Below are 25,407 nucleotides of genomic sequence, written 5' to 3'. Positions count from 1 at the left end.
CACTACCTGGGCCCACTGGGTTTTGGGTTTCTAATATGGTTGGATCACTGAAATGCCTGCGTTTTGACAACTGAGCTGAATGAAAATACACAGATGTGGGTATTAAATGTGTATTCATTGTTTTTTTTTTTTTAAATCCAAGTATAAAACGGATGATTAAATTTAGAATCTGATAAAACCAGTGGGGAGTGAAGTTGTTTAAACGTTTCTTTAGGCCTTCCTCCCATGAGCCTGGCACACCTCCTTTGCCCCTTGTAACCGCCCTGTGCCCACATCCTACCTGTCCTTCACATGCTGCCTCTTACATGGCCTCTTCCCTGGTCCTTTCCCAGCCATTCCCACAGCATCGCAAACAGCACTGCATGGACAAAAGGCCGAACAATGTAGGATTGTGCAGTCAGCAGTTAAGTGAATACTTTAAGTCTGTTAGGAAAGTGTTACAGCTAATAGTTGTGTTCAATATAAGAGTAACCACCAAAAGCATAAAAATACAATCTAAAGCTTCCAAACTAGCAAAAAGGAAGGATACTATCATCTGACATAAAGTTGGAAAAAAGGATGGAAACAGAAAACGCAAAAGATGGCAGGGAAAGTACAAATCTACCCGTCATCACCAAGCAAACAGGTTAACTCACCTTTTCCTCCCCTTCAAAATCCCATAAATAATTAGATTGGGTTTAAAAAAAACAGAAATTCACTTCAATGTTATTCTTTACAAGGCAAACATCTTAAACAAAACCAGATCGAAAGGATGAAAATAAAGATATAGAAAAAGATGTACCAGGACAATCTAAACAAGATGACTGGAATAACAAGCAATATTAAGGACAGAACAGAATTTAAAGCAAACATCTGCATGATACAGATAAAAATAAAGATAACAATAAAAGGACCAACAACCAAAGCGACGCATTACTCACATACATCGCACATACTAGCCTTGCAAGAGCAGAGAGAATTACAGGGAATACTACCGTGAGGGAAGAAACAGATCAGGAAGACACACACGTAGTAAGGATACAGGTAATTTTACCAACCAAACTACAAAGTTGGAACTAACACAGAGTTAGCAACCAGGATGCAACAGAGAATAAACACTGACAAAAACAGTGACTACATTTTAGGTTGAAAACTGCAACAACTTCAAATAATACATCAGAGACCATGATCTATTTTTGCTGCGATTACTAAGTCAGCAATAAACACACAGTAAAGAAAGCCTGAGATCACTGGAAACTAAAACATACCATTTTAAGTATCTCACGGGGTAAGAGGAAATCATAAGGGAGATTGTGAGTTAGCGGGTGACAATGAAAATAACTGCAAATAGATGAGAAGTCATTTCCCTGCTCCACCCTAACTCACAGGCTGGGTGCAGAGGACCGTGGAGAGCTCCTATTAGGGCCGGGTTGGTACCGGTTTTTCCAGACCATGCCCGGCTAGTTTTCAACCAAACTCCGGGATGTCCAGTCCACCAAAAGTTAAATCAAATCCTGCCAGGCTGAATCTCAGTTGTGAGCATGCAGGTGGGGCTGTGCCTGCCTGGGAGTTCTACGTGGCTTTATGTTTGGAGCACACGGAGGCACTTGCATTAAGTTCTTTGTCTGATGTTTATTTGTGGTCTAAAAATCCCATTATTGCTCAAGATAAAAACCAAGTCCAGCAATAACTTTGGGCAAATGCCTCATAGTTTACCACGTCAGGCCTAGGGACCAGGGAAGGAATCCGAACTCTGAGCACCTTTCGCTGCTAGACTATTCCTGAGGATGAATCAGGGACCCATGGCTGGTGCGGTCTACAAACAAGCAACCAGAGAGACTCAATGCAAGACCAGAATTTTAAAAACTTTAACAATTTATTAGTCTTATTTTCCAGTAAAATAGTCACATAATGTCAAAAGAATGGAATGAAAGAGATGTAGCTGGCTACCTTTAATTCCACATAAATATTCAAAATCTAAAAACCTCAGGGGATCATCAGGCTGAGTAGAAATTTGATTCTTCAAAGCAAGTATTGCTTTACTATTGTCATTAATCCAGTCAATAATATGACCAATAACCTGCAAAGGTAAACAAAATGCTTGCTGAGCTGTTTTTTTAAAAGATGTTTCGGTGAGCCCTTGTCAGTCAATCCAAGAAGAATATGTTATTGAACTGCGTCGCACAAAGCTTCTTGACCTCTTCTGCAAAAAGAATAGAAAACGGTGAGTAAGGTATAGAAATTCTCACTTAAAAGGTTATATATCAGTACCTTAAATTCCCTGGAGTAAAGTTGGTCATAAATAAAGGTCTGCATTAATTTTGACCTTAAATCTCAGAAGCCTTGATAAGAAATGTTAAGTCGAGAGAAAGAAAAAAGGACCTGACGTACAGGAGACTTTAACACTATGTAACATTGCTTCTTTGGGCCTGAGACAGCTCAAACCCAAAGTGTCTAAGACACCCGCGGGTTGGGGCGTGAGGAGCACAACTTCTAAAATCTTGAGGAATCTGATTCAAAAACACAGGAACTCTAGCTGCAGCCCTGAATTGTGGATCGGGAGCTCCGCAACAGTGGCGTCATTATCTGGACTTTACTCAATTCCTGTTTTAAATGAGGCACGTAGGGGCTTCCCTGGTGGCACAGTGGTTAAGAATCCGCCTGCCAATGCAGGGGACATGGGTTCCAGCCCTGGTCCGGGAAGATCCCACATGCCGCGGAGCAACTAAGCCCGTGTGCCACAACTACTGAGCCTGCGCTCTTCTAAAGCCCGCGAGCTGCAACTACTGAGCCTGTGTGCCACAACTACTGAAGCCCACGCGCCTAGAGCCTGTGCTCCGCAACAAGAGTAGCCACTCCAATGGGAAGCCTGCACACGGCAACAAAGAGTAGCCCCCACTCGCCACAACTAGAGAAAGCCCGCGCGCAGCAACGAAGACCCAACGCAGCCATAAATAAATAAATGAGGCATGTATTCCCTGAGGTTGTTTCTAATGCATAGACTATTAATACAAGTATTGGTATCAAGAGAAAAATGTAATACACCCCAGAAGATGTCTGCAGAAGAAACCTCACACCTGATTATCCTTACAGTGGACACTTGGGGTGCACTGCCCCACTGTCCCACTCCTGAATAGACCAAATGATGATTTCTTTTAAGCAACAGGGGCATCTGCTTAAAATCTCAAGTCATGATTTGTTCTATTTAGCATGTCCTTAGTACACTGAAAAGATAGTTTTTAAATATCAGTAGCATTAAAATTCTGCTCAAATACCAAACCCTATTTACCATTTACTTCAATGAGGTTTGCATTTTTTTGATTCAAAATAACATACAGCTCCCGCTGGTCAGACTTTTTCCCAACAACCCAATAATCACTCATTGCTTTCACGATGATTTCTTCATCTTCATCCACTCTGTAAGAAAAGAGTTTCAAAACGCAATTGTTTATTTTATATATACAGCTGGATTGTGAAAAACATTCTAAAACAAGAAACAGGAAACTTGAGCCATTTGAAAAGTTCAGGGAGTCCCCTGTGAGTGACCAGCCCCTTCTGGGCTTAATGATGTTTGGAACTGGTGCCCAGGGAGGTAGTCAAGACCTCTGAAGGGGCCTGGGGTCACTCGGTTTTTGAAGATGATTCCTTTAATGTCCTCTTATTAGAAAGTGGATGCCTAACTGGTGAGGTGGTTAGAATTACCTTGTAAAATCACTGTTGATGTCACCCAGAATCTTCATTAAATCTGGATGAACAGACGTAAGTGACACACTGGGTGTTTTCCTCATGTGAATTGTACTTTTTTCTGCTAAATTCATATGGTTGAAGTAGATAAACTTAAACTGGGGTTCTTTTTCAGACCTGTGAAAACATGTTATGGAGGTGGTAACTTTCTGAAAGAACAATTACCCAAATGTACAACTACACTGTAAAAACTCTAAATGTGGAATGGCTAAGGTGGTATTTTCAATGGCTGGGCCTTCAAATCAAGAACCTCAGTTAAGACGTAACATTCGGCAGTAACTTATCTGATATCCGTGAGGTATTCAAAATGACTGAATTTCCCAGCGAGCTCAAGTACGTACGTTTAAAACCACAAATATTTTAACCATTCTGTGATGATTTTTTTTTTTTTCAAGTACAGTGTTTTATAAACAGCAGTCACTCAGTTATCTGTTCACTTAAAAAACAAAATACAAAGTAAATCAATGCAGGCCACTTACCCTTCCAGTGAAGGGATCAGCAAACTATGGCTCTGGGACCAAACCAGGCCCTGTTTTTCTAAATAAAGTTTTACTGGGACACCCATATGCCTATGTATTGTTACAGCTGCTCTCACGCTTAAAGGATAGTTGAGTACTTGGAACATACACGGCCCACAAAGCCTAAAGTACTTACTGTTTGGCCCTTTGCAGAAAAAGCTTGCTGACCCCCGTACATCTCATTTATCCCACAGCTGCATGTATGTAAACTGCCACAGAACGGAAGCTTAGCACTGTAAGTAACAAAGCTTTCATCATCCTACTCAGAGATCATTCTAAAACGTATGAGCCTCCTCTGAAGTATTTAATTGGGATTTACCCTTTCATTATTCTGGGTGACTGGGCAATGCTACTTTGCTGTCTCCCGGGTCAGAGTCTGATACCCCTCGGGGAGCCACCCTGACAGCTGGGCCACTCGGCTCTCAGGGGCCTCCCCTCCCTCCCCTCTCACTGTGCCTTAAATTCACAATCGGGGGTCTGCGTGAGAGCCTGGGCAGCCCTGCCACTGGGGGCCAGAAGCCTTCTCTGCTTACTACAGGGGGAGCAGCCACGCACTGGGGGGCTGAGGGTGCCGGAAATCCGGCCTCCGGGGAAGTGGTTACTACTGTGATACTCTACCTCTAGGCGAGAAAGAATGTGGACAATTAGTTCCCAGGAAAATGAAAACAGAATTCTTATAAAACCAGAATTTGTTTTGAGTAGGCCCCTAAGTCTAAGAAAAGCAAGTATAACTACAAGAAAAATTTTCTGGAAAGATGAAAATTTTAAAAGAAGTTTGCAAAGAGTTGTAAATTTCGTCGTTTGGACAGACTAACTTCTATGACCTTCGATCAGGCTTAAAGTTCTGGTTACTTGTCTAACACTGTGGCGTTCCTCTTTCTCTCATTTATAACATGTACAACACTCTTCTAAGAAGATCGGAATTCTTCCTTTTGTAATCCCACATGGACATTCACATGAGAGACGTTATTTAGGTAGTTAGGACAGGGGCAAATGTGCCCTCTTTCCGCTCCACCCACCATGAAGGATAATGTAAAAACGAAAATAGAAAACAGTTACCTGCAATGTACTGTTAATAAAAGAAAACAAGATCTGCTCACATTAAAAATAGCGGGGATTCCCTGGTGGTGCAGTGGTTAAGAATCTGCCTGCCAATGCAGGGGGACACGGGTTCCAGCCCTGGTCCGGGAAGATCCCACATGCCACGGAGCAACTAAGCCCGTGTGCCACAACTACTGAGCCTGTGCTCTAGAGCCCGCGAGCCACAACTACTGAGCCCACGTGCCTAGAGCCCATGCTCTGCAACAAGAGAAGCCACCGCAATGAGAAGCCCGCGCACCGCAACTAAGAGTAGCCCCTACTCGCCACAGCTAGAGAAAGCCCGCATGCAGCAACAAAGACCCAACGCAGCCAAAAAAAATTAATTAAAAAAATAAAAATAAAAATGAAAAAAGATAACAAGATCTGCTCACATTAAAAATAGCAGGGTTTCCCTGGTGGCACAGTGGTTAAGAATCCGCCTGCCAGTGCAGGGGACACGGGTTCAAGCCGTGGTCTGGGACGATTCCACACGCTGCAGAGCAACTAAGCCCGTGCGCTGCAACTGCTGAGCCTGCGCCCAGAGCCCGTGAGCCACAACTACTGAGCCCATGTGCCACAACTACTGAAGCACACGCGCCTAGTGCCCGTGCTCCTCAACAAGAGAAGCCCCCGTGATGAGAAGCCCACGCACCACAACGAAGACCCCATGCAGCCAAAAATAAAATAAATTTATATATAAAAAAAGAGGTCACAGGGATATCTCCCATGAGTAAAGAGCATCAATTTTACTGAGATGCCAGAGATTATATGTTTAAGGACCAGTTATGTGAAAACCTTCCCACACTTCCAAAGCCCACCTGGAAAGGTTACTGTGAGCTGTGAACCAGGGGAGGAAATGACCAGATGTTCAGCGCACACGTAACTGCTCGCAGTTTCGCCTGTGTACTTGGGACAGCTGGCTGGGAGCAGGGCCCAGCTGTGGTTTTCATCTGTTCTGGGCTGTGTTCCAGAGAGCTGAGGGTTGCCAGATAGACGATTTCTAGATGGATATGGCTACTGGCCATTCCTCACTAATCGGACCAAACTTAAGGCAAAGAAGACTTCCTCCACCGCGCTCCACCATTAACCACCACTGACCACAGCCGGGGCCAATTCTTCCCATCTCGCCTTCGTCCGGCTCCTCCCCATGTCCGATCCGGGGTCTGATCATAACCAAACCTTACTGCTAATAGTTACACTGCTCACTTGTGGGAGGAATCCAGCGCAGTCAGCCTCCTAGGCAACTGGGCTACTTTACACATATATTCAAGAAGACTGATAAAAAAGGATTACAAAAAAAAATTGCTCACAGGAAAGAGGCTCCTTTCCTAATAACTTCCTACATCCTCCTCCTCCTTCCTGCCTTTTCAAATTTAATATTAGAATTGGCCAGTGAATGGGGTGTGTGAAAGAAACAAAAACTGAAGTCTCAGATTCAGAAAACCATCGATTTGGGGGAAAACTTTAAGTTACAGCCCTCCTGCAAGCCCTTAAAAATTCTAGGTGAATTAGAGATTTAACACAGAAAATAAAGCCAGGAATGTACCAGACATAAAAATGGGACATTTTTACAATATTGGGGTGGAAAGCCCCAAGTGTGCCACTGAAGACAAATCCAAAGGCAATGATTAATAAAACTGACTAAATACAAAGGAGAGAGGACGCAACATGGCAAGGGTATTACATTAGGAGTACTGATGTAAAAGAAAAAAGACAAAGCACTTCAATGGAAAGAGCCAGAGGACGGCGACAATCTGTGGAGGAGACAGAAATGCCCATAAACAGACGAGGAGATGCCCAACCTCAGTGTCACTGTCAAAGTGCGAGAGCATGGAGAACAGGAGCTGGTGGCACTGGCGGGAGGGGAAGATGGCTCCATCCTTGCGGGAGCCGAGCCACATGGTAAGCGTGCATTTCCTTTGCCCCCGAGCTCAATCCTAGGGATTTCTCTTGAGGACATAATTGGGTGTTTAAGTACCAGACTGTTCAATACAGAACTGTTTGTAATACTAACAGCCATAACTAGCCCTAACCATTAAATGGGAGAACGATTAAGCAAATAAAACACACCTTTCCTATTAAATACTATGAAGCCATTAAAGAGAATGAGGTAGGTCTGTATTTATTGGTTTAAACTGATGCTCATACCATATATATATTTATTTATTTAAAGCTGCAGATTTACAGCATGATATATTTTCAAAAGTCCATGTGTAAAAACACCATGTGTGTATGTCACTGTGTTTATATGCGTGTACAAGTCCAGAAAGACAGAAGCCAAATAAGATATCCCATATTTCTATTTTGGAATCCTTTAAAAATTAAGGACATAAATTACTCTCAAAAAAAGAAAAAAAAAATAGAATTTTAAGTTCTAGAGGAGAAAAAAACTGAGGTGGCCCACAAAGGAATAGAAACCAATCACCAAACAAACCTACTTCACACCATTCTTTAAAGGGCTGACCCCAATTTCATAAGGAACGTTAAGGGTTTCCCTGGTGGCGCAGTGGTTGAGAGTCCGCCTGCCGATGCAGGGGACACGGGTTTGTGCCCCAGTCCGGGAAGATCCCACATGCCGCAGAGCGGCTGGGCCTGTGAGCCATGGCCACTGGGCCTGCACGTCCGGAGCCTGTGCTCCGCAACGGGAGAGGCCACAGCAGTGAGAGGCCCGCGTACCGCAAAAAAAAAAAAAAAAAAAAAAAAAAAAAAAGGAACGTTAAGAGATGCAGTTTATAAATCTGGACTCAATGCTAAACACTGGCACACAGCCCCGTGGGCACTTTCTAGTGGGGGCTGCAGCCGAGAGAACAGAGGCCCCTGAGCTGGTCTCTGGGATCAGGACGGCTGGCTAACATAGCCTCCTCTGCCCCCCAACAATGCCCCTGACATGCTGCTGGCTGGGGTCTTTCCTCCCTCAGGGCTGCCTCTAATTTCTCTGGGATATGACTTATGGAGGTCCCAGAATTGGCATATAAAATGGCTTGATTTGGGTCAGAAGGATTTCTGGAAGAAAACTACATTATCTTTTGTACTCAAAAGCTTTTATCTTTAGTCAGTTGATGGTTACGGTTTGGCAATCAAAGCTCCTTACATATAACATCTCAGATGCATCGAGAGCCATCTTCAGGTCACGGTTTCAAAGACAAGAACAAGTACGTTCCTAGAATTCCTGTTATTGGGCACACCCCTAAATTGTGTGGCACTTATTTTACCATCACGTTTGCCAGGTACCCTATCCTCCAGGGGCTAATGGTACTGTGCAGTGATTCTCCTAACAGTCCTGTAGACAGGAATTGACAGATTTGTGCCCAAACATACATGGCAAAATGCCGATGGAAGAATCTAAGTGGGGGTATATGTGTATCCACTGTACAATTTTTTCAACCTTCCTATGTTTGAAAATTTTCGTAATAAAATATCGGAGAGAAAACTGCTGTCTAATGATAGGATAATTAATATCCAAGGCCATCTCCTTTCTTCTGTACAATCCCCAAGAGGGTTAACCTGATGTGTAAAATAAAAGGTACTAGACAGCAAGTTTACCTCTGGATATCTGTCAGTGAGTTACCTGATATTCATCATATCTGCCGAAAGCACAGGCAGAGCAGTTAAAATGTCCAGTCATCTCCCAAGGGTTTGGGGATGTAAGTAACTACACTTGATCATTCTCCACTCATAACCTGCATGATCCAACACAGATTTAAGGCACATGCTTCCTTCAAAATTGAAAATCTGGCAGGTTCATGGTCAAAAAATTAGATTAAACAGCACTGTCAAGATGTAAGTTGGTCAGGCACTTTCATTCCTTGGCTGTATCTTTTCTAAAACTACGTAAGCTGTCAGCAGTAAAAATCCACTTGCAGATACAAAACCTACCCGTGCTTTCACCTGGAGCCCGTGTGGGACCTCTCTGTGGGCTGGTGCTTATGTAAGACCACATACATACAACATATGATCACGACAAGCACAAGGTTATATATAAATTCACAGCACTTTAGTAAATTCTCAAACACATGGGAAGCCCATATAAAGAAGCCTTTTATTCCTTAAAGTACTTTCCATCTACACACTTTACAGTCATTTGACTTTGCCCTGAGAAAAGAGTAGAAAGAGGTTCAGTGACTTTTCAGGGTGTTTTTAGAACCAAGGTGAGTTTAACCTCGAGTCTCCTGATACTCAGTCTAGAGCCTTTCAAGACGCCAGACTCAGCACCAACGCCTACTGGCTTACGTCACAGGCAACCTCACCAGGAACACTTCTGCACAAGAGGCAAAGTGCTTTCCGTCTATGCAAAGCAAAACCCTGCTGATTACCTCTGCCAGTGTGGATTTCACAGCCTGGGCGGGTCATGTGGGATGTGAAGTGAACTCACAAGGCCAAGACCACAGGCAGAGCTAGCACACCTAACCCCACATGTTCACACCACCACTGGGGAGGGCTGAGGGGATGCATTAAGAGAAGACCCAGCCCCGACCATCATTGTGGAGCAGAAAAACTCACGAACAGCTCCCTAGGAAGCTTTGCAGACAGGACCAAACAACACATTTGTTCTCTGGATTCAGAGATTATACGAACCTTAACACCATCCATGTTCTAAGCAAAAACCACCCTTATTCTTCCAAAGCCAGTTAAATGCTTGAAAGCAAACACAAAGCAAAGTACAAACCCAGATATTCTTTTGTTGATGTTAAACTGCTCACAAATGTCAGATGCCAGCACTGTAAGCTGCGGCCCAACAATGCTGTCCAGTCTTCGGCAAAAGTCCAATGTAGGCTGGATAGAAGCTAACAAGTAATTCAAGAAACACAAGTGAGTGTGAGGACACTGTGTTAAAAAGGTCAATTTTCATTTTACCATCTTAACAACAATATTCAAATGAAAACTGTACTGATCTGGAAAATAATTAAATGATCAGGTCCCCCTCCCCTCCCAAATAGAAGAGAAACAGAGGAGCCAGAATCAGTCATATTTAAGATGAAAAAAAGGCAAAGAACTATCTCACTGTGACTGTTGACTGAAGCACTCCCTGCGGGGTAGTAAATTGACTGCCTATCCCCAGTAGACCTAGGAAGGTCAAATATTTATTTAACAAACACTACACAGCACTCACAGGCCAGGCACTGTTGGCGCTTTACAAATATTCCCTCATTTAATCCTAAAGCTCCCTTTGAGATGGGTACTCCCATAATCGTTTCACGGGCAGGAAGGCACAGAAAGGTGCCCAGGTCCTACTGCTGAGAAGCAAGAAAGCTGGGACTTTAACGATATTAGAAATAGCTGGTTAAGATGGCAGAGGCCCCAGATGGAGGCTTAATACAGCCTCCCTGTTGCTACCACAACTTGTTTATCATTTAGGAACAGACCACAGCAAAGTGTAAGGAGAAAAGGCTTAGCTAATCAGGTGAAATCAGATACAGGTGTGTACCTACCATCGATCATAAAGCACACAGCTGCACTCATGGCCTGCGGGGGGAGGGGAGAAAAGAAACCAAAGATTAGATAATGGTACCAAAAAAGAAGACTTAAATAATCAAATGCAGTGGTCTTGTTTAAATCTTTATTTAAATATATCAACTTTATAAAGACTTTTTTAGTCAACTGGAGAAATCTGGATAGGGTCTGGATAATAGATGGTATTAAGGAAGTTATTAACGTTATTTTGGTCCAGTGTGATAATGGCAGGTGGTGATGTTAAAACAGAGGTCCTTATTAGTTAGAGATGCAAAATGAACTATTTATAAGGGAAATGAGATGATTTAAAATGCTCTAACAAGAAACCAAAACATGGGGCTTCCCTGGTGGTGCAGTGGTTCAGAATCCACCTGCCAATGCAGGGGACATGGGTTCCAGCCCTGGTCCGGGAAGATCCCACATGTCGCGGAGCAACTAAGCCTGTGCACCACAACTACTAAGCTTGCGCTCTACAGCCCGCGAGCCACAACTACTGAGCCTGTGTTCCACAACTACCGCCCTCGCACCTAGAGCCTGTGTTCCACAACGAGCGAAGCCACCGCAATGAGAAGCCCGCGCACCGCAACGAAGAGTAGCCCCCACTTGCCGCAACTGGAGAAAGCTTGCGCGCAGCAACAAAGACCCAACACAGCCAAAGATAAGTAAATAAATAAACCCAACCTAACATAAATATACATCCTTAGAAGATAATATCCTGACAGAAACTCAGACTATCCTTATGGAATTAGCAAGTCCACAGCTTTAAAATCAGAGCGAAGGCAGAATCCACTGGAGTGTGGGCAGGCATCGAACAACAGGCAACACCGGCCTTGACGGCCTCTGATCTGTCCGCGTGCAGGACTTGAAAAATCTGAGTCACAGCCTCAGACAGTAACTCTTGCTAATCACAGAACTATTGTTTAATGGGGACTGAAAGTAACCCTCTTACTCCAGAAAGCACCCATTTTGAGTTTTACAATAATCAGAACTTGCGACACCTGTTCCAAGAAACGTGAGGTCTGCGCACCGACTAGTGTACCCGTGCAGAAAGATTTACTTTAGTATCATCTGTAACCCTGGAGAGAAAGGCCACTGTTACCTTATAAACAATTAAATGCAGAGCTTCATACGTGTCGTCTGTATTTACAAAAATTTTGGGGAATCTGCATTTTGCTTCTGGATCATTCAGATTCAAGGGTCCAGTGAGAAATCTGAAAAGGAAGCACAGAGATGACTTGATTCAATTAGGCAGATTATAAACAGGAATATATAAACAGTGCACTCCTATAAGGGTGTTAATATACGGCCTTTTTGGGAAGCTAGACATTACTTAGAAAACATCAGATCAGAATACAAAAAAGTAATCGTTTTAATTCATTGGAAACAAAAGAATTTCCTTTGTTGATTATTGTCACTAGAGTAGCACAAAGGTAATTCAGTGTTCATGATTTTATCTTTACCAAAAAAGATAATAAAATCCAATACTGTCTATCAAAGGACAGAAGTCCTACCTTCCATAGTGTTGAAGATTTCCGGGCATTTCTGCCCTTATTGGAGAATCCCTTCCCGCCAACTGTAAACAAATTTAATGTTGACAAATGACTTATTAGATTTCCTATATTCAAAACTTTGAAAAACAGCATTTATATTTACTAGTTGGCTCCATGCCATTTTTCTATATCAATTTTCCATATTCCTCTCCACCAAAAAAAAGGGAGGGGTGATTACAGAGGTACAGAAAGAACTCACTGGTTTTAATAAACAGAACTATCATAACTTCACTGTGCCCTAAATTCCACATAGTGATTTTGTTCCTTTTACAGCAATAATTGAAATCTCCCATGTGGTTAATACGTGCTAGGCGATGACATAAATTACATAATTTCATCTCATATCACCCCTATGGGGAATGCCGTCTTCCTATTTTCTAGAAATGGAAACAAGTTTGAAGAAGTTCACCAGCACACCCAGCCCCTGAGTGGAGGGGCCAGGCATCAAACACAAGCCTGTGTGACCTGAAAGTCCCTGCCTTCAGCCATGACATGGTGCCTCCTCATAGATCTATGTAACCCATTCCTGGTTTCTTCTGCTGAAGATACACTACTTCAATATGCATAGGAAATGAAAAAAAATTCCAAGTCTAATAGTCACATTAGCTAAAACTTATTATTCTTCTAAAACTTCTTGATGTTCTTCTAGTCTATATAAAATTCTAGCATGTAACTGAAAATGAAAGATTGAAAAACAGTAAATCCAATAGTGAAAATGCACAGCTCTCACACGTGCAGCCTGTAGCGAGAGAAGTCCTCACATATCCACGTCCTCACTGCCACTTCGTACATTCCTATTTTATAAGCCCGGCTCTTTAGACATATAATAAAGCACCAATAGAGTGTTCTGCTGTTGCAACAGCACTGTCCACCATGGGAAAGCCTCCTGAAGGATCCTTCTGAGGGTGTGGTTGGAAGCAGGTGCTTTAGCATTAGCCAGACCCCGAGATCAAGTCCTGGCTCCTTCACTTACTAGCTGGGTGACATGGGGCTAAATCACGTAAGCCCCCCAGGCCTGGGTCTCCTATCTGTAAGATGGAGATAAGGTACCCGGCTTTCAGGACGGCTGTCAGGATGTCATGAGATAATGCAAGTGTGCTGGGCACTTACACCGTGTCTGGCGTATGGTACACACTCCAGAAACGTTAGCCACTGTATTCAAACTACCCAGAAAGGAGCAAAGTGCAGGACCAGGTCCTTCTCAAAACCTTGAGATTTCTTATCAAAGAGACTTTTTTCCTGTTGTTTCAGGTCATGGCCTTAAAAAACAGAGCGAGGGAGAGGGTGCGTGTATGCGCTCCTGGGTCAAAATGATAATGTTATGGTTTACGAACACTTTTCACTTCCAACCTAACTAAAGCTAAGAAAAGATACTTTGCAGAAAACACTGCAGTATTATTTACAGTTCTCTGCAGAAAACTGAGAAATTGTCAGAATGGAAAAGCCAGGTGGGAAGTATAAAATCAACTCAAAATCAGATCTCATGTTTGTACGTGAAAAGACCACAGAATTAACACTGTTTTGTCCAAGATCCCTGGCATTTTCAGAGTTCCCAGAACCCGACATAAAAATCCAGTTTTCCTCTACTCAATGAATTGCTCCCCTTAAAAACATAGCTTTGCAACTGCATTTGAACGTAACAAAATGAAGAAAAGCTGACATACGTGGTTTGCTGTGCTAAGTGACACACGCTAAATATATACAGTTGGCCTTCCGTATCTGAGGTTTCCACATCTGCAGATCCCACATTTGTGGATTCAACCAACCGCATGTTGAAAATATTTGGGGCAAAAATTTCTTTTGAAAGTTCCAAAAAGCAAAACTTGAATTTTCCACACACTGGCAACTATTTACATAGCATTTGCATTGTATTAGGTGTTTTTTGTTCAATTTTATTAGGTATTATAATAAACTAAAAACAATTCAAAGTGTAAGGGAGGATGTGTGTAGGTTACATGCAAATACTATGCCATTTTATATAAGGGACTTGAGCATACGTGTGTGGATCTGGGTATCTGGGGGTTCCTGGGAGCAATCCCCCATGGATACCAACGGACAGCTACACGAATAAACATCACACTAATAATGTAAAATACAGATCAGAACTGCCCCACCCACCAAGTTACTCCACCCCCAAATCTGTGTATGTGTGTGTGTGTGTGTATATATATATGTCTGTCTATATATCTATTTATCCATCTATCTATTTATCTAGAGATTAGTACCCCATCATACCTCAGGTTCGATATGCCTTGGAAATAGAGATGTGGTGAGGTATTTGTATAAAATTCTCATGTCATCTTGTTCTAATCCACTCCTGAAACATCAGAAAAGCACTGTGTTAAAAGTCTGGAATTGGTCTTCTGTCTTTCCATTGCTCTGTGATAAAAGTTCATCTCTCTTTTTTTTTTTTGCATGATATCAAGAAGCCCTTTCCTTGATGGAAAGTTCAAGAATGGAATGAATTAAACTTGAGTCCAGCACTAGAACTCTACCCTGACCTGCTAAAGGCTACTACATAGTCCTGCATTTTATATGCCATTTGAAGTAAAAAGTCACAGCAGATTTGATTTGCCTACCACGTGGGATTATCCAGGGAGCATTAGCAGCTCCCCTTGAGGTAGCAGGTTTCTGTCCACTTTCTGGGTTACACGGTAAGGCCACTTTCTTTCACCCCGCATCCTGAACATACTGCTATGCTGTAGACGGGGAACTCAAAACGCTATGTCTCAGAAATGTATTTGGATTTTAATTCTCTCGATTCAGTGTACGCAAAAAGTGGGAACAGAAAGAAACAAACTTTTGGGCAAACCATCCAATCTGGCACCTGGAAAAGTACTGAGAAACTAGCAGGTGTTGTTGGACTCTACCTGAAACCGGTTTTTCAGATAAGGATATAAACAGACAATGAGTCTGTATCTGGGCGTTTTTTTCTATTCAAGATAATTGAAAAAATCCTTGAGGAAGTCTAACTAGATATAAACCAAGCCTCTGCACCACGTTCCAGGGGCTCTGTCTTCTTTCCCAGTGGAATCGCAGGTTATGTTAGAAGTCCGGCCCGGCTCGGCACAGAAACCCGGCCCACTTCCCTGAACTCCTCCCATTTGTCTTATCTCCACCTCCTCCTACACCACCTCTCCTCTCCCATTTTCAGAATGTCTGTCCACAGCTAAAACTCTAAAGGGGCCAAACACCCTGAAGCAGTTTGAAGCTTCCTGCCAAGCAGAACGAAGTCCCGGGTCCAAAGGTGAGGCCAAAACAGAAACAGCTGAGAACTGTCAGCGCTTGGCCTGTGACAACACGAATTCTGAGAGTAACCTGCAGCCGACCGGGCAGATGGACCTTTCAGATCAAACACACAGAAGGTCCCCCACTCTTTTCTTTTGTGGAAATAACTGAGGAAAGAAAGAGAAAGACACAAAACAGGCTCTGGATGTTCCTTTCCATTCAAGACATAACTCCTGGTGGAGAGAGCTTGCTAACGGTAAGCAGCAGACAGCATGTAAAGACTCATGCTCTGGGCAATTTCTTCCAGAGTTGCGCTTCCGGAAACGGTAGCTACTGGGTACATCTGGCTACTGAACACCTGAAATGCGGCTGGTGGAGATGAGTGTAAATACACACTGGACTTTTAGGATTGAGCACAAAAAGAGTAGCTCGTTAATAATTTTTTATGTTGTTTACATGTTGAAAAAATATTTGAGATACATTGGGGTAAAAAAATATATTATTAAAATTGATTTCTCCAGTTTCTTTTTATTTTATTGTGGCTACTAGAAAACTTAAAACGACATTTGTGGCCTGCATCATATGCTTATTGGACAGTACGGCTCCAGACCAGAGACACTGAGCAGAAAACACCCTATAAAAGGAAACGGAAGACACTTCTTAACTACTTACTATGTGCGCTGTGCTTAGGGCTTTGCATTTATTATTGCACTTAAGATTTAATGCTACGCATTAAGTAATTTGATGCTGGTTTTCTGGGTAGAAAATTTATAAGGAAAATAAGTAGCAGCCAGCTGTTCAGAGCATGAAGCAGCAAGTAGGCGGTTCCCACTCTGCCTATGGGGAGGCCTGCCGGGTTGTGGAACGTCCACGAGCTCCGACTGTAGCAACCCTCTTCCCAGTACCTGCCACCCCCATCCCAACTCCTGCTCCCCAACAAAAGTGAATGAAGTAATACTGTGTTATAATTATGCCGGATGTTACCGCTGCAGAAAAGTTGTTACGACTTCATGCCAATCTTCAATAATCTCAAAATAAAAAGTAAAAACAAACAACCCAAAAAAACAAGAGTTCCTTTCTTAGCACAAGTAAACAAATAAAAGCAAACAAAACCCTGTACTGACAGGTCCACATGATTCAGAACTCTGTCAATGGCTCACATCAAACAGGAAACAGAAGAAAAAAAAAAAAAACAGGAAACAGCCTACGGGTGCTCAGAAGTACACATGTTCTCAAAAGTTTCTCAAATAGTCATTTGATATGAATGATTTAAAAAAAAGAAAAATTATTCTTCTGCTCAACTGATTTATTTGTGTGCATGAGATGCTACTACTTTCTCAAGACTGATTTTTCTTTCTGTTTTATATGACTCTGTGCCTTGTTTTTACTTAAATGCTAAATGGGCTTCACCTATTTTGCTCTAAGACCTCCACACCTGCTCTGAGTGAAGCCTCAACTCCAGCGCTGTGAGCTGCGCACAGCCGTGGTCCGGGATCTATGCACTTCTCCAGAGCCCGCCAACTCTGTTTCTGGTGGCGATGCCAAGTTATTCGAGAATCTCTTTCAGCGGGAGCGTTACCGAGAATGAAGGGGCCATCATTCGACATAATCCTTCAAGGTAGGATCAGTTTACTCTATAATACAGACTATGTCACTGTCACGTGTTGAATGTAAAATAATCTAGCCAAGATCAAAGAGTCTGGTCAACTTTGATTAACTTAAGAAATAGCTAAGGCATTTGTTCATAAAAGCATTCACCCCTTGGGCTTCCCTGGTGGTGCAGTGGTTGAGAGTCCGCCTGCCGATGCAGGGGACATGGGATCGTGCCCCGGTCCGGGAAGATCCCACATGCAGCGGAGCGGCTGGGCCCGTGAGCCATGGCCGTTGAGCCTGTGCGTCCGGAGCCTGTGCTCCGCAACGGGAGAGGCCACAACAGTGAGAGGCCCGCATACCGAAAAAAAAAACAGGCCAAAAACACTGGGCGAGATAGTCAACTGACACCTTCCTCCCAACAGAGGAGCCACTGCTAAATCCTTTCACAGCCGCTGCTAAAACCAAATCCACGAGTTAGACGCAACACGGTCCAAACAGAACTCTAAGGTATTTCCTACCATCTGCTTTGAGCTCACCATCAACGTTCTCGGAGCACAAACAACATGCCAGAAGATACAAACACAAAAACCGAATGCACTTGAGCAGCTGCCGGAGGGCTTTCAGCTGGCTGCTCCCCCGTGAACCTCAGCGGCTCATCACAGGCAGACCACTGTCAGCTGTGAACAGACAGGCTGGCTCTCACTCAAGTCTTCAGGGACCTCTCCCCGCGGTCTCAGGCACGTTCACACAGCTCTTCCAGAGTTCCATGTTTGGGAGTTGAAAGCTTTTAGTAACAGTTTATGTTTGCTTCTTGAGTATCAATGCTTTCATCAAAGAAATTATGTATTTGTCCCTACTACAGGACGCAAACACAGTTTGATGACAGTGGGTTACTTCCTGGTTTTATAGCACTTATAACTTGTTGGATATTTTTTAAAAACTAGCTTCCTTAAAAGGAAGTATGAAAATTATGGGGCTTCCCTGATGGCACAGTGGCTAAGAATCTGCCTGCCAATGCAGGGGACACGGGTTCCAGCCCTGGTCCGGGAAGATGTCACATGCCGCAGAGCAACTAAGCCTGTGCGCCACAACTACCGAGCTTGTGCTTTACAACTACTGAGCCTGCGCTCTAGAGCCCGCGAGCCACAACTACTGAGCCCGTGTGCCTAGAACCCATTATCCACAAGAGAAGCCACCGCAATGAGAAGCCTGCGCACTGAAATGAATAGCCCCCACTCCGCAATGAGTAACCCCACTCGCCACAACTAGAGAAAGCCTGTGCGCAGCAACAAAGACCCAATGCAGCCAAATATAAATAAATTAATTTTTTAAAAAAAGGATTCTTCAACCTAACATTTTCTCTATCTTCCGTGGAACCAGTTTTAAACTCCCCTGCTTGGTAATTTTAAACAAAATTACCCTAATTTTGGTTTAAACAATCACTGCCTTATTTTAACAATATCTAAAAAGACGCATCCTACCCCTCCACCCACCACCAGCTATTACTTCCAGTTTGACAACATGGTATCAACGGAGTCATTGCTATTTTTTATGATCCTAAAAGACTTTCTTCTTCTATACACCAAGCCGTAGGGTACACCTACCAGATGAGTTGATCGTTATAGAGAAAGGCAGTGTACTTGACTATACTCAGGCTTTCTTCCATTCTATTAATAAAGGACTGGATTTTCAAATAAGTCATTTTATCCAATGGGAAGAAGCTGATCCCGCCAAAAATGTCAAGTAGATCACATGACTGCAAATGCAACGTTTGCAAATACTGTAGGAAAAAAATAAGGCATAAAAGTTACTAATAGTATATTGAAGACAGTACTCTGACAACTGAAAATAATTAGTCTTAATTTATGGTACAATTACATGCTAGCAAACAGCACACAGCCAAGACCAACACGGAGGTGAGCCACAGGGAACTGGATTTGAAATCAGTACCAATTTCAAAAAATTAAGTTCAAACATAAGTAGTGTTCATTCAGCATTGTGCTATCTGTCTTTGAAGCGCTGAAGTCTTCATATCAGTGCTCCTCAGATTAGATTGACCTCCACACATGATATCATGGGCCATCTTATACTAAAATCACGCTGGAAGGGCATACAGTCAGTGTTGATGGACAGGAGAGAAATTAAGACAAGAAGAGGAAGAGGGGACAGTCAGAGTGAATAACTATGGTCATTAAAGTGAAGAAACAAGAAAGAAAAGTACTTCATAAAAACAAAATAATTAAAAAAAAACAAACAAAATAATTCAAAAATAGACATCAAAGGTAGTGTAGGGAGAAAGATAAATTGAGAGTCATTTCTCTAAGATAAACTGGATTTGACCGGGGAAGGTCAAATATGCAAAATTTACATTGAAGGAGCATGGCAGCTGTGTAGACACATTCCCATCAGCTGGGAAAGAAAAATCACACTAATCACCATTAAGGGAAGAAAGCCTGTGTCACAGCCACAGGCTTCACCTTGAGTCAATACAGATTATGCCTGTTTAGTGAACATAATTGATCTGTAAGAATGTGAGATTTTGCTAATTAACCGATCCACCACACAGGAAGTTTGCTTTTGAGTAAGCCCACAGGGACAGACACAGGTGGGACAAGGATGAAGCCAAAAGACATCTCCAAGATGCTTTAAGGAGCTGTGTACAAAAGTCAAGAAGCTCTGATTCAAGAGTGCAAATCTAATGAGTCTCCTCACTGGTCTGATCTTGTCACACTATGCCTGAGGCTCTTTGCCATTTCCAACTTCTAGATTTTTTTTGTATGTGAGAAACAAACCTGTCTGTGTCACTCTCTAACAGTCTGTTTGGACAACTACCAAGATTACAAATAAAATTCAAAATATTTACCCGATGGAAGAATTTCTCTAATCTTTCTTTTAAGAGCTTGACACCTCCATCTTCCATGGCTCTCAGAAATGTACCATTAAAAAGCTAACGGTGTAAAAGATTAAAAAAAAAAAAGTCAATTTCTTATGTCCTTCAATTTCCCAATATAACAAGTTCTTCTTTTCCTTTTACATTAATTCCGCTAATTTCATCCCCCAATTCCTTTTGAATATAGAAAATATTTACATGAAAAAGCCTGAGTTATAAGTCATAAAATACCAAAACACTGTCAAGTGATACTGTAAATTTTATAAAATCACCTAACTGTTTTGGGCATTTTTTTTTGAAACCTGAACTCACACCTAAGTTTCAGTTTACATAAATAATATTGCCAGATCCTTCAATCATGCAAATACCTGCACTATGTACTTTCCTCAAGAACATGGACTCTACTGTTCACTAATGCAGATATACTCCTAGCACAAGTCTGGGAAGAGAGAAGGGCTCAGTACTGAGTAAGTGCACGCATAAACCTCAATACTGTTTCAAAGGCCCCATTATTTCCTCCCCCTAAAATGGACACATAGTCACCTCGCAGTCATGTAAAGAGTTAAGAATTATTTTAAACATCCCATGTAAATTGGGGTAACTGGCTAGACTCTCAATTCAGAAAGCATGTCACGCTTACCTTGTACATGCTGTAGCACTGCTGGAGCACCGAACTATAAACCTTGTCCTACAAACAACACAAAGACATGGCACAGATCTTAATTTAAGGGAAAGCAAAAGAAGTCTATTGCATAGCAAAGGTACAGTGACTCTTGGCAAAGCAATACAATGCCCATAAACTTGGTCCTATAGTAGTTGCGTGCTGAAAATAAGAGGTATTTAAATTCAATTACGAACCAGTAAGCCTAATTTTTAGGAAGGCTTTAAACACAGATGATCAGTAGAAGGGATTCGTAAGAGACGGTACATATACACTTTTATAAGATTGTGCTAATGGAAATGATAAGCATAAAATTTTGCTGTGTGTACCCTGAGAAACTTCTGCAGAAGTGACATAGCTTAAATCTGAAAAAATAAGTCACTCAAGATACTAACAAATTTTTTTCTAAAAATATGAAATAAAAAATGACACATTACCAGCAACTCCTCCTCTTGGTATTCGACAACTGGTTTTCCGTCCTTACTTTGCTTTTCAATTATGGGATTCCTAACAACCTACAAAGTTTGATCAACCGAAATTACACAACGTATCAACTATGTGTTTTAAATTTTCCCCTAAATTAAAAAACTTGGACATGTCCCAACCCAAAACTTCTTAAAAGAGCCCCAGTAACAAATACACCAAACAGGAGTCTGATTTTTAAACTGCCACCAACCCTACTGTAACTCTCCTCAGATGCAATGACTGGAGGACTTTCCTGAATTCCTAACAGTAAAGATCACCCATCACTTTATAATACAAATTCAAAAAGGTGTACTGTGTATGTAAATACCATGACCATCCAGAAATTTTCTTCTGGTTCGTTGAAGAACTGTCTGTTCTTCTGTGTATGTAAAGATTTTGCAGGTTTTGATGGACTAAAGGTCCTAAAAAGGTTAAAAGAATGTTAGGGACAATTCTCCAGCATAAGTTTTAAGAATTCACTGAACTCCGCAAAAGCACATTGAAAAGTATTACCTTGTAAACTGTACAATAGCTTCACATAATCCGACATTTCTAATTTTTTCATTCTTTTCTACTTCATTTGGATAGTAAAACAAAATTTTATTCTCCTCCTAAAGTATGAAGAAACAGAATCACAACATTGACATAAGCATTTTTTCTGTCTTAGCTGTTGAAAGTGCTACATTTACTGTCAACCTCTCATGCCATACACGTTAGCTGGCAAAACAAACGACGCTTTTTTAGAAAAACAAAAATTATCTTCTCCTCACGGTGTAAACAACGCCCACCTGCCTGAAGGTAATTGTGATATTCAGTAAATCATATGCCATCTGAAATAGCATTAGACAACTATTCTGAAAACTCAGTCTTTGGATTTCTTTCCTCATGCTAATTTGTAATACACCAACGCTTGTTAAGAAATAAGCGTGTGTGCAGGTGCACAGACTTAACACCTCCCCACAAATTAAACCCAGCAGGTTCACAGGTATTTAGACTGACAGCCTTTAAAAGGACCGTGATTTCCTGCCAACACAACCTACCGCCGGACGCCCGTTGAGGAAATCACCGTCCCCACCTTAAAAAATAACCATTAAAAAAAACACCCGCCCCCATCCGATTTAATTTATTAATTTGGAAAAAAAAACTTTCCGCAAGATCCCCCAAACCTGCATTTAAAGGACTACAGTCTCCCACTCTTGTTCCATGCTTCTAGGCGGGGACTTCTAGCAACAAAGACGTAAACTCAACTTTAATCACCCAGGATTGATGTAGAGAAGAGAGACTCCACCTGTGTGGAGTGATTAGCCTGACGAACCTTCACTCAATACACAGGCTTTGAGTCAGGACCTAGAACAGACGCTGCCCGCGTTGTGTGGCCCCCGCCGTAGCCCCTGGCCCGGGCACACACCTGGCACAAAGCAGCCCGGTAAATGCCGCTCGACGAGGGCAGGGTGACAGGTGCTGCCCGGCTCCGGGAGGGCCGGGGCCGACGCCGCGGTGCACTCTGCGGCTGCTCGGGCCCGACGCCGTACGGCCGCCCCACGCCCTCCTCGGCCGCTTACGGACGCCCGCGCGCGGCCCCGCTCCGCTTACCTCTCCCTCGCGCGGCCCGAAGCGCGGGTTGTAGATGAAGAAGCTCAGTAGCGCCGGCGGGAACTGCTTCTCCTGGGCCGCCCCAGCTCCTGCCCCGGCCGCCGCTGCCGCCATCCCGGCCCGGCCCCCCAGCCTCGGGAGCCTCCCTCTGCCCGCCCAAATACAGCTGCCGAGAGGAGACCGCACTTCCGCCTCGCTCGCCGTCGTCCCGGAAGTGTCCGCTGCCGGCCCGGAAGAAGAATTCGCAGCCCACCTTCCACTTCTGGCGCGCCTGTGTGGGTTCGTTCCCGTTTGTGTCTTGGGTAGGTGTTTCTTATAACTGTAAGAGTCAAGTTGAGGGTGAAATCGGTTTTTTTAGTTTGTTCGCAGATTTCTGGCCTGGCTGAAGGCGAGGGTTGCGTGTTTAAAGAAAAATGAAACGGACATAGTTTTCTGTAGAAGGTAGTGTGAAGGTGCAAAGGAAGCCCCTGCGTTAGGGGCGGTCGTGCATTCAGCCAGGCAACTTGCGCATTTTCATCATCTACAGGGTCCCTCCGGGCATTTGTGGGCTTTTTTTCCCCCTCTTTGAGAGACCTCAGGTGACCGCTGGATCAAACCAAACCGTCCGGACTGCGCCGCACGCGGATTCCTCTGGCTTCAGGAAGAAAGTTTGCTGCACCTGGCGAGGCGCGGTGTGTGGCCTAAGCGGGACAGAGCGTGGCATCTCCCCATAGTGCCCAGTCCCAGACCTTGGAGCGCAGGGTGTCGCCTTTTTCAGCTTTTGGGGCCTGTGAATTGTGGCAGTTGGAACGGCTCATTATGTCTGGCACTTGGAGTTCAAGCCCTTGCAGCAGACCGCTTGACCAAACTCAAGATTTTAGTTTAGGTTATCCCTCACAGATTAGGTTTGGAAACAGGACTTCTTATCCAGCCTGGCAGAATAGACCTTCACGTTTAGGGAGGCGGTGTTGGAATTTGGACATGAGACAGATCTGGGTACTTATTCTAGCTCTGTCACTCCCTAGGCGTGCATCCTTGGACTGATTACATAACCTTTCTCAAGTCTCTGTGTCTTATATGTAAAATAACTAACAGTAAATGCTTTTCTAGTAGGAATTTCACTTTAAGAATTAAATGGGTGGGGCTTCCCTGGTGGCACAGTGGTTAAGAATCTGCCTGCCAATGCAGGGCACACGGGTTTGAGCCCTGGTCCGGGAAGATCCCACATGACATGGAGGAACTAAGCCTGTGCGCCACAACTACTGAGCCTGCTCTCTAGAGCCTGCGTTCCACAACTACTGAAGCCCAGGTGCCACAACTACTGAAGCCCACATGCCTAGAGCCTGTGCTCTGCAACAAGAGAAACCACCACAATGAGAAGCCCGCACACCTCAATGAAGAGCAGACCCCACTCTCTGCGGCTAGTGAAAGCCCACGTGCAGCAAGAAGACCCAATGCAACCAAAAATAAATAAGTTAAAAAAAAAAATTGGTGGGAATTCCCTGGTGGTCCAGTGGTTAGGACTTGGCACTCTCACTGCCTGGCCTGTGTTCAGTCCCTGGTTGGGGGACTAAGATCCTGCAAGCCACACTGTGCCAGGCAAGAAAAAAAAATTAAATGGGACTATGATTGTATGTATAGTAGTTCCCAGCCCTTAATCATTATTCGACAAAAGATTACTGTCCTTACTTGCTTTAGTGTATGACATTCTCCTGTTAGAAAGACTTGTTTTGACGTTAAAGTAATAATTTTCAAAGAATTTTAGTGTAGCAAAATCCCCTCTCCCCTTTTTATCCCCCCCCCAAAGTCTGTCAGAACTTCTAATATATTAAATAGACACAGAGCTACTGTGGTTGAATGTGAGAGGATTGAGACCTCAGAGTATGTCCCTCTGGCCTTTTCCAGGAGCTACCCGCCCCTCAATCTCTATCTCCCTGGGGGACCCTAAAGCACCTGCACAGGACCCTGGGGCTCCAGGGACCATAATTTGAAAACTCCAGGTTAAAGAATTCTTTCCTCTGTCTCAGAACAAATGCTGTTGGAAGAGTAGTAGAAAGAGCCCAGGGCTTAAGTTGGAACACCTGAATTTTAGTTCTGGTTTTGTCACTTACCAATTGTATGACCTTTGACTACTCACTTAACTTCTTTGACCTCAGTTTCCTCCTCTGAAAAATGAGATTAATACCTGCCTCAAAGGATTATTGCAAATATTACATTAGATGATACAAATGAAGTGCAAAGTACTATGTACATGTTGTAAGATAACATTTTATAGCATTATAGCATTCTCCCCAGCACGCCTCTACTTCCTTGATTACTTTGCCTCCTGTGCCCCGTTCACTCAGTTGCATTGATTGCCACAGGAGAGAGGTGATTAAAAAAAAAAAAAAAAAACACCAGAAATCAAAATGCTTTTAAGTTTCAAAAGCCAAGGAAGCAAGAAAGCTTAGGTAGTGATGCATCCCCCTCTCTCACAGTCCTAGGGTGTTGCCTGGGTGTGAGGTGGGAGGAGTAATGATGATAGATACTTAGATGTGCTTGGAGATCTCAGAGGAGAGAGGACGTGGATGTGTACATTGTTCCCTGTGGAGCTGGGGAGGTGGCAAGCCTTGCAGAGTTCCCCTCAGTGTCAAGCATGATGCAACAACAGTAGGGTAGCCATAGCCACGTGAGTGT

The 25,407-nt window shown here is 43.2% G+C and overlaps 2 protein-coding genes across 3 annotated transcripts in view; one reads left to right on the top strand and one right to left on the bottom strand.

The window, feature by feature from the left end:
- Positions 1–1,836: 1,836 nt before the first annotated feature.
- CCZ1 (CCZ1 homolog, vacuolar protein trafficking and biogenesis associated) lies at positions 1,837–22,885 on the bottom strand. Of its 2 annotated transcripts, XM_004268930.4 has the most exons (15): positions 22,753–22,885; positions 21,673–21,770; positions 21,488–21,581; positions 21,132–21,209; positions 20,674–20,721; positions 20,007–20,090; positions 18,748–18,923; positions 14,558–14,639; positions 12,284–12,345; positions 11,872–11,983; positions 10,751–10,784; positions 9,988–10,105; positions 3,682–3,840; positions 3,269–3,396; positions 1,837–2,182 (listed from the first exon to the last, which is right to left on the bottom strand). In XM_004268930.4, the coding sequence occupies exons 1-15, from the start codon at positions 22,864–22,866 to the stop codon at positions 2,127–2,129; spliced, it is 1,443 nt and encodes a 480-aa protein (XP_004268978.1). In that variant the 5' UTR covers positions 22,867–22,885; the 3' UTR covers positions 1,837–2,126. The 2 variants fall into 2 exon arrangements, with proteins under 2 accessions (XP_004268978.1, XP_033282518.1); XM_033426627.2 differs by lacking the exon at positions 21,132–21,209.
- A 30-nt stretch (positions 22,886–22,915) lies between these two features.
- The window catches only part of LMTK2 (lemur tyrosine kinase 2), a 174,639-nt gene continuing 172,147 nt past the window's right edge, over positions 22,916–25,407 (top strand). Inside the window, exon 1 of the mRNA XM_033426620.2 lies at positions 22,916–23,054. The gene's annotated coding sequence lies outside the window, so the exon portion shown is untranslated. The remainder of the gene's footprint in view (positions 23,055–25,407) is intronic.

The sequence above is a fragment of the Orcinus orca genome, chromosome 16, assembly GCF_937001465.1.
Source record: "Orcinus orca chromosome 16, mOrcOrc1.1, whole genome shotgun sequence".
Taxonomy (NCBI): Eukaryota; Metazoa; Chordata; class Mammalia; order Artiodactyla; family Delphinidae; genus Orcinus; species Orcinus orca.
This window is presented reverse-complemented; position numbering and strand designations above follow the sequence as displayed.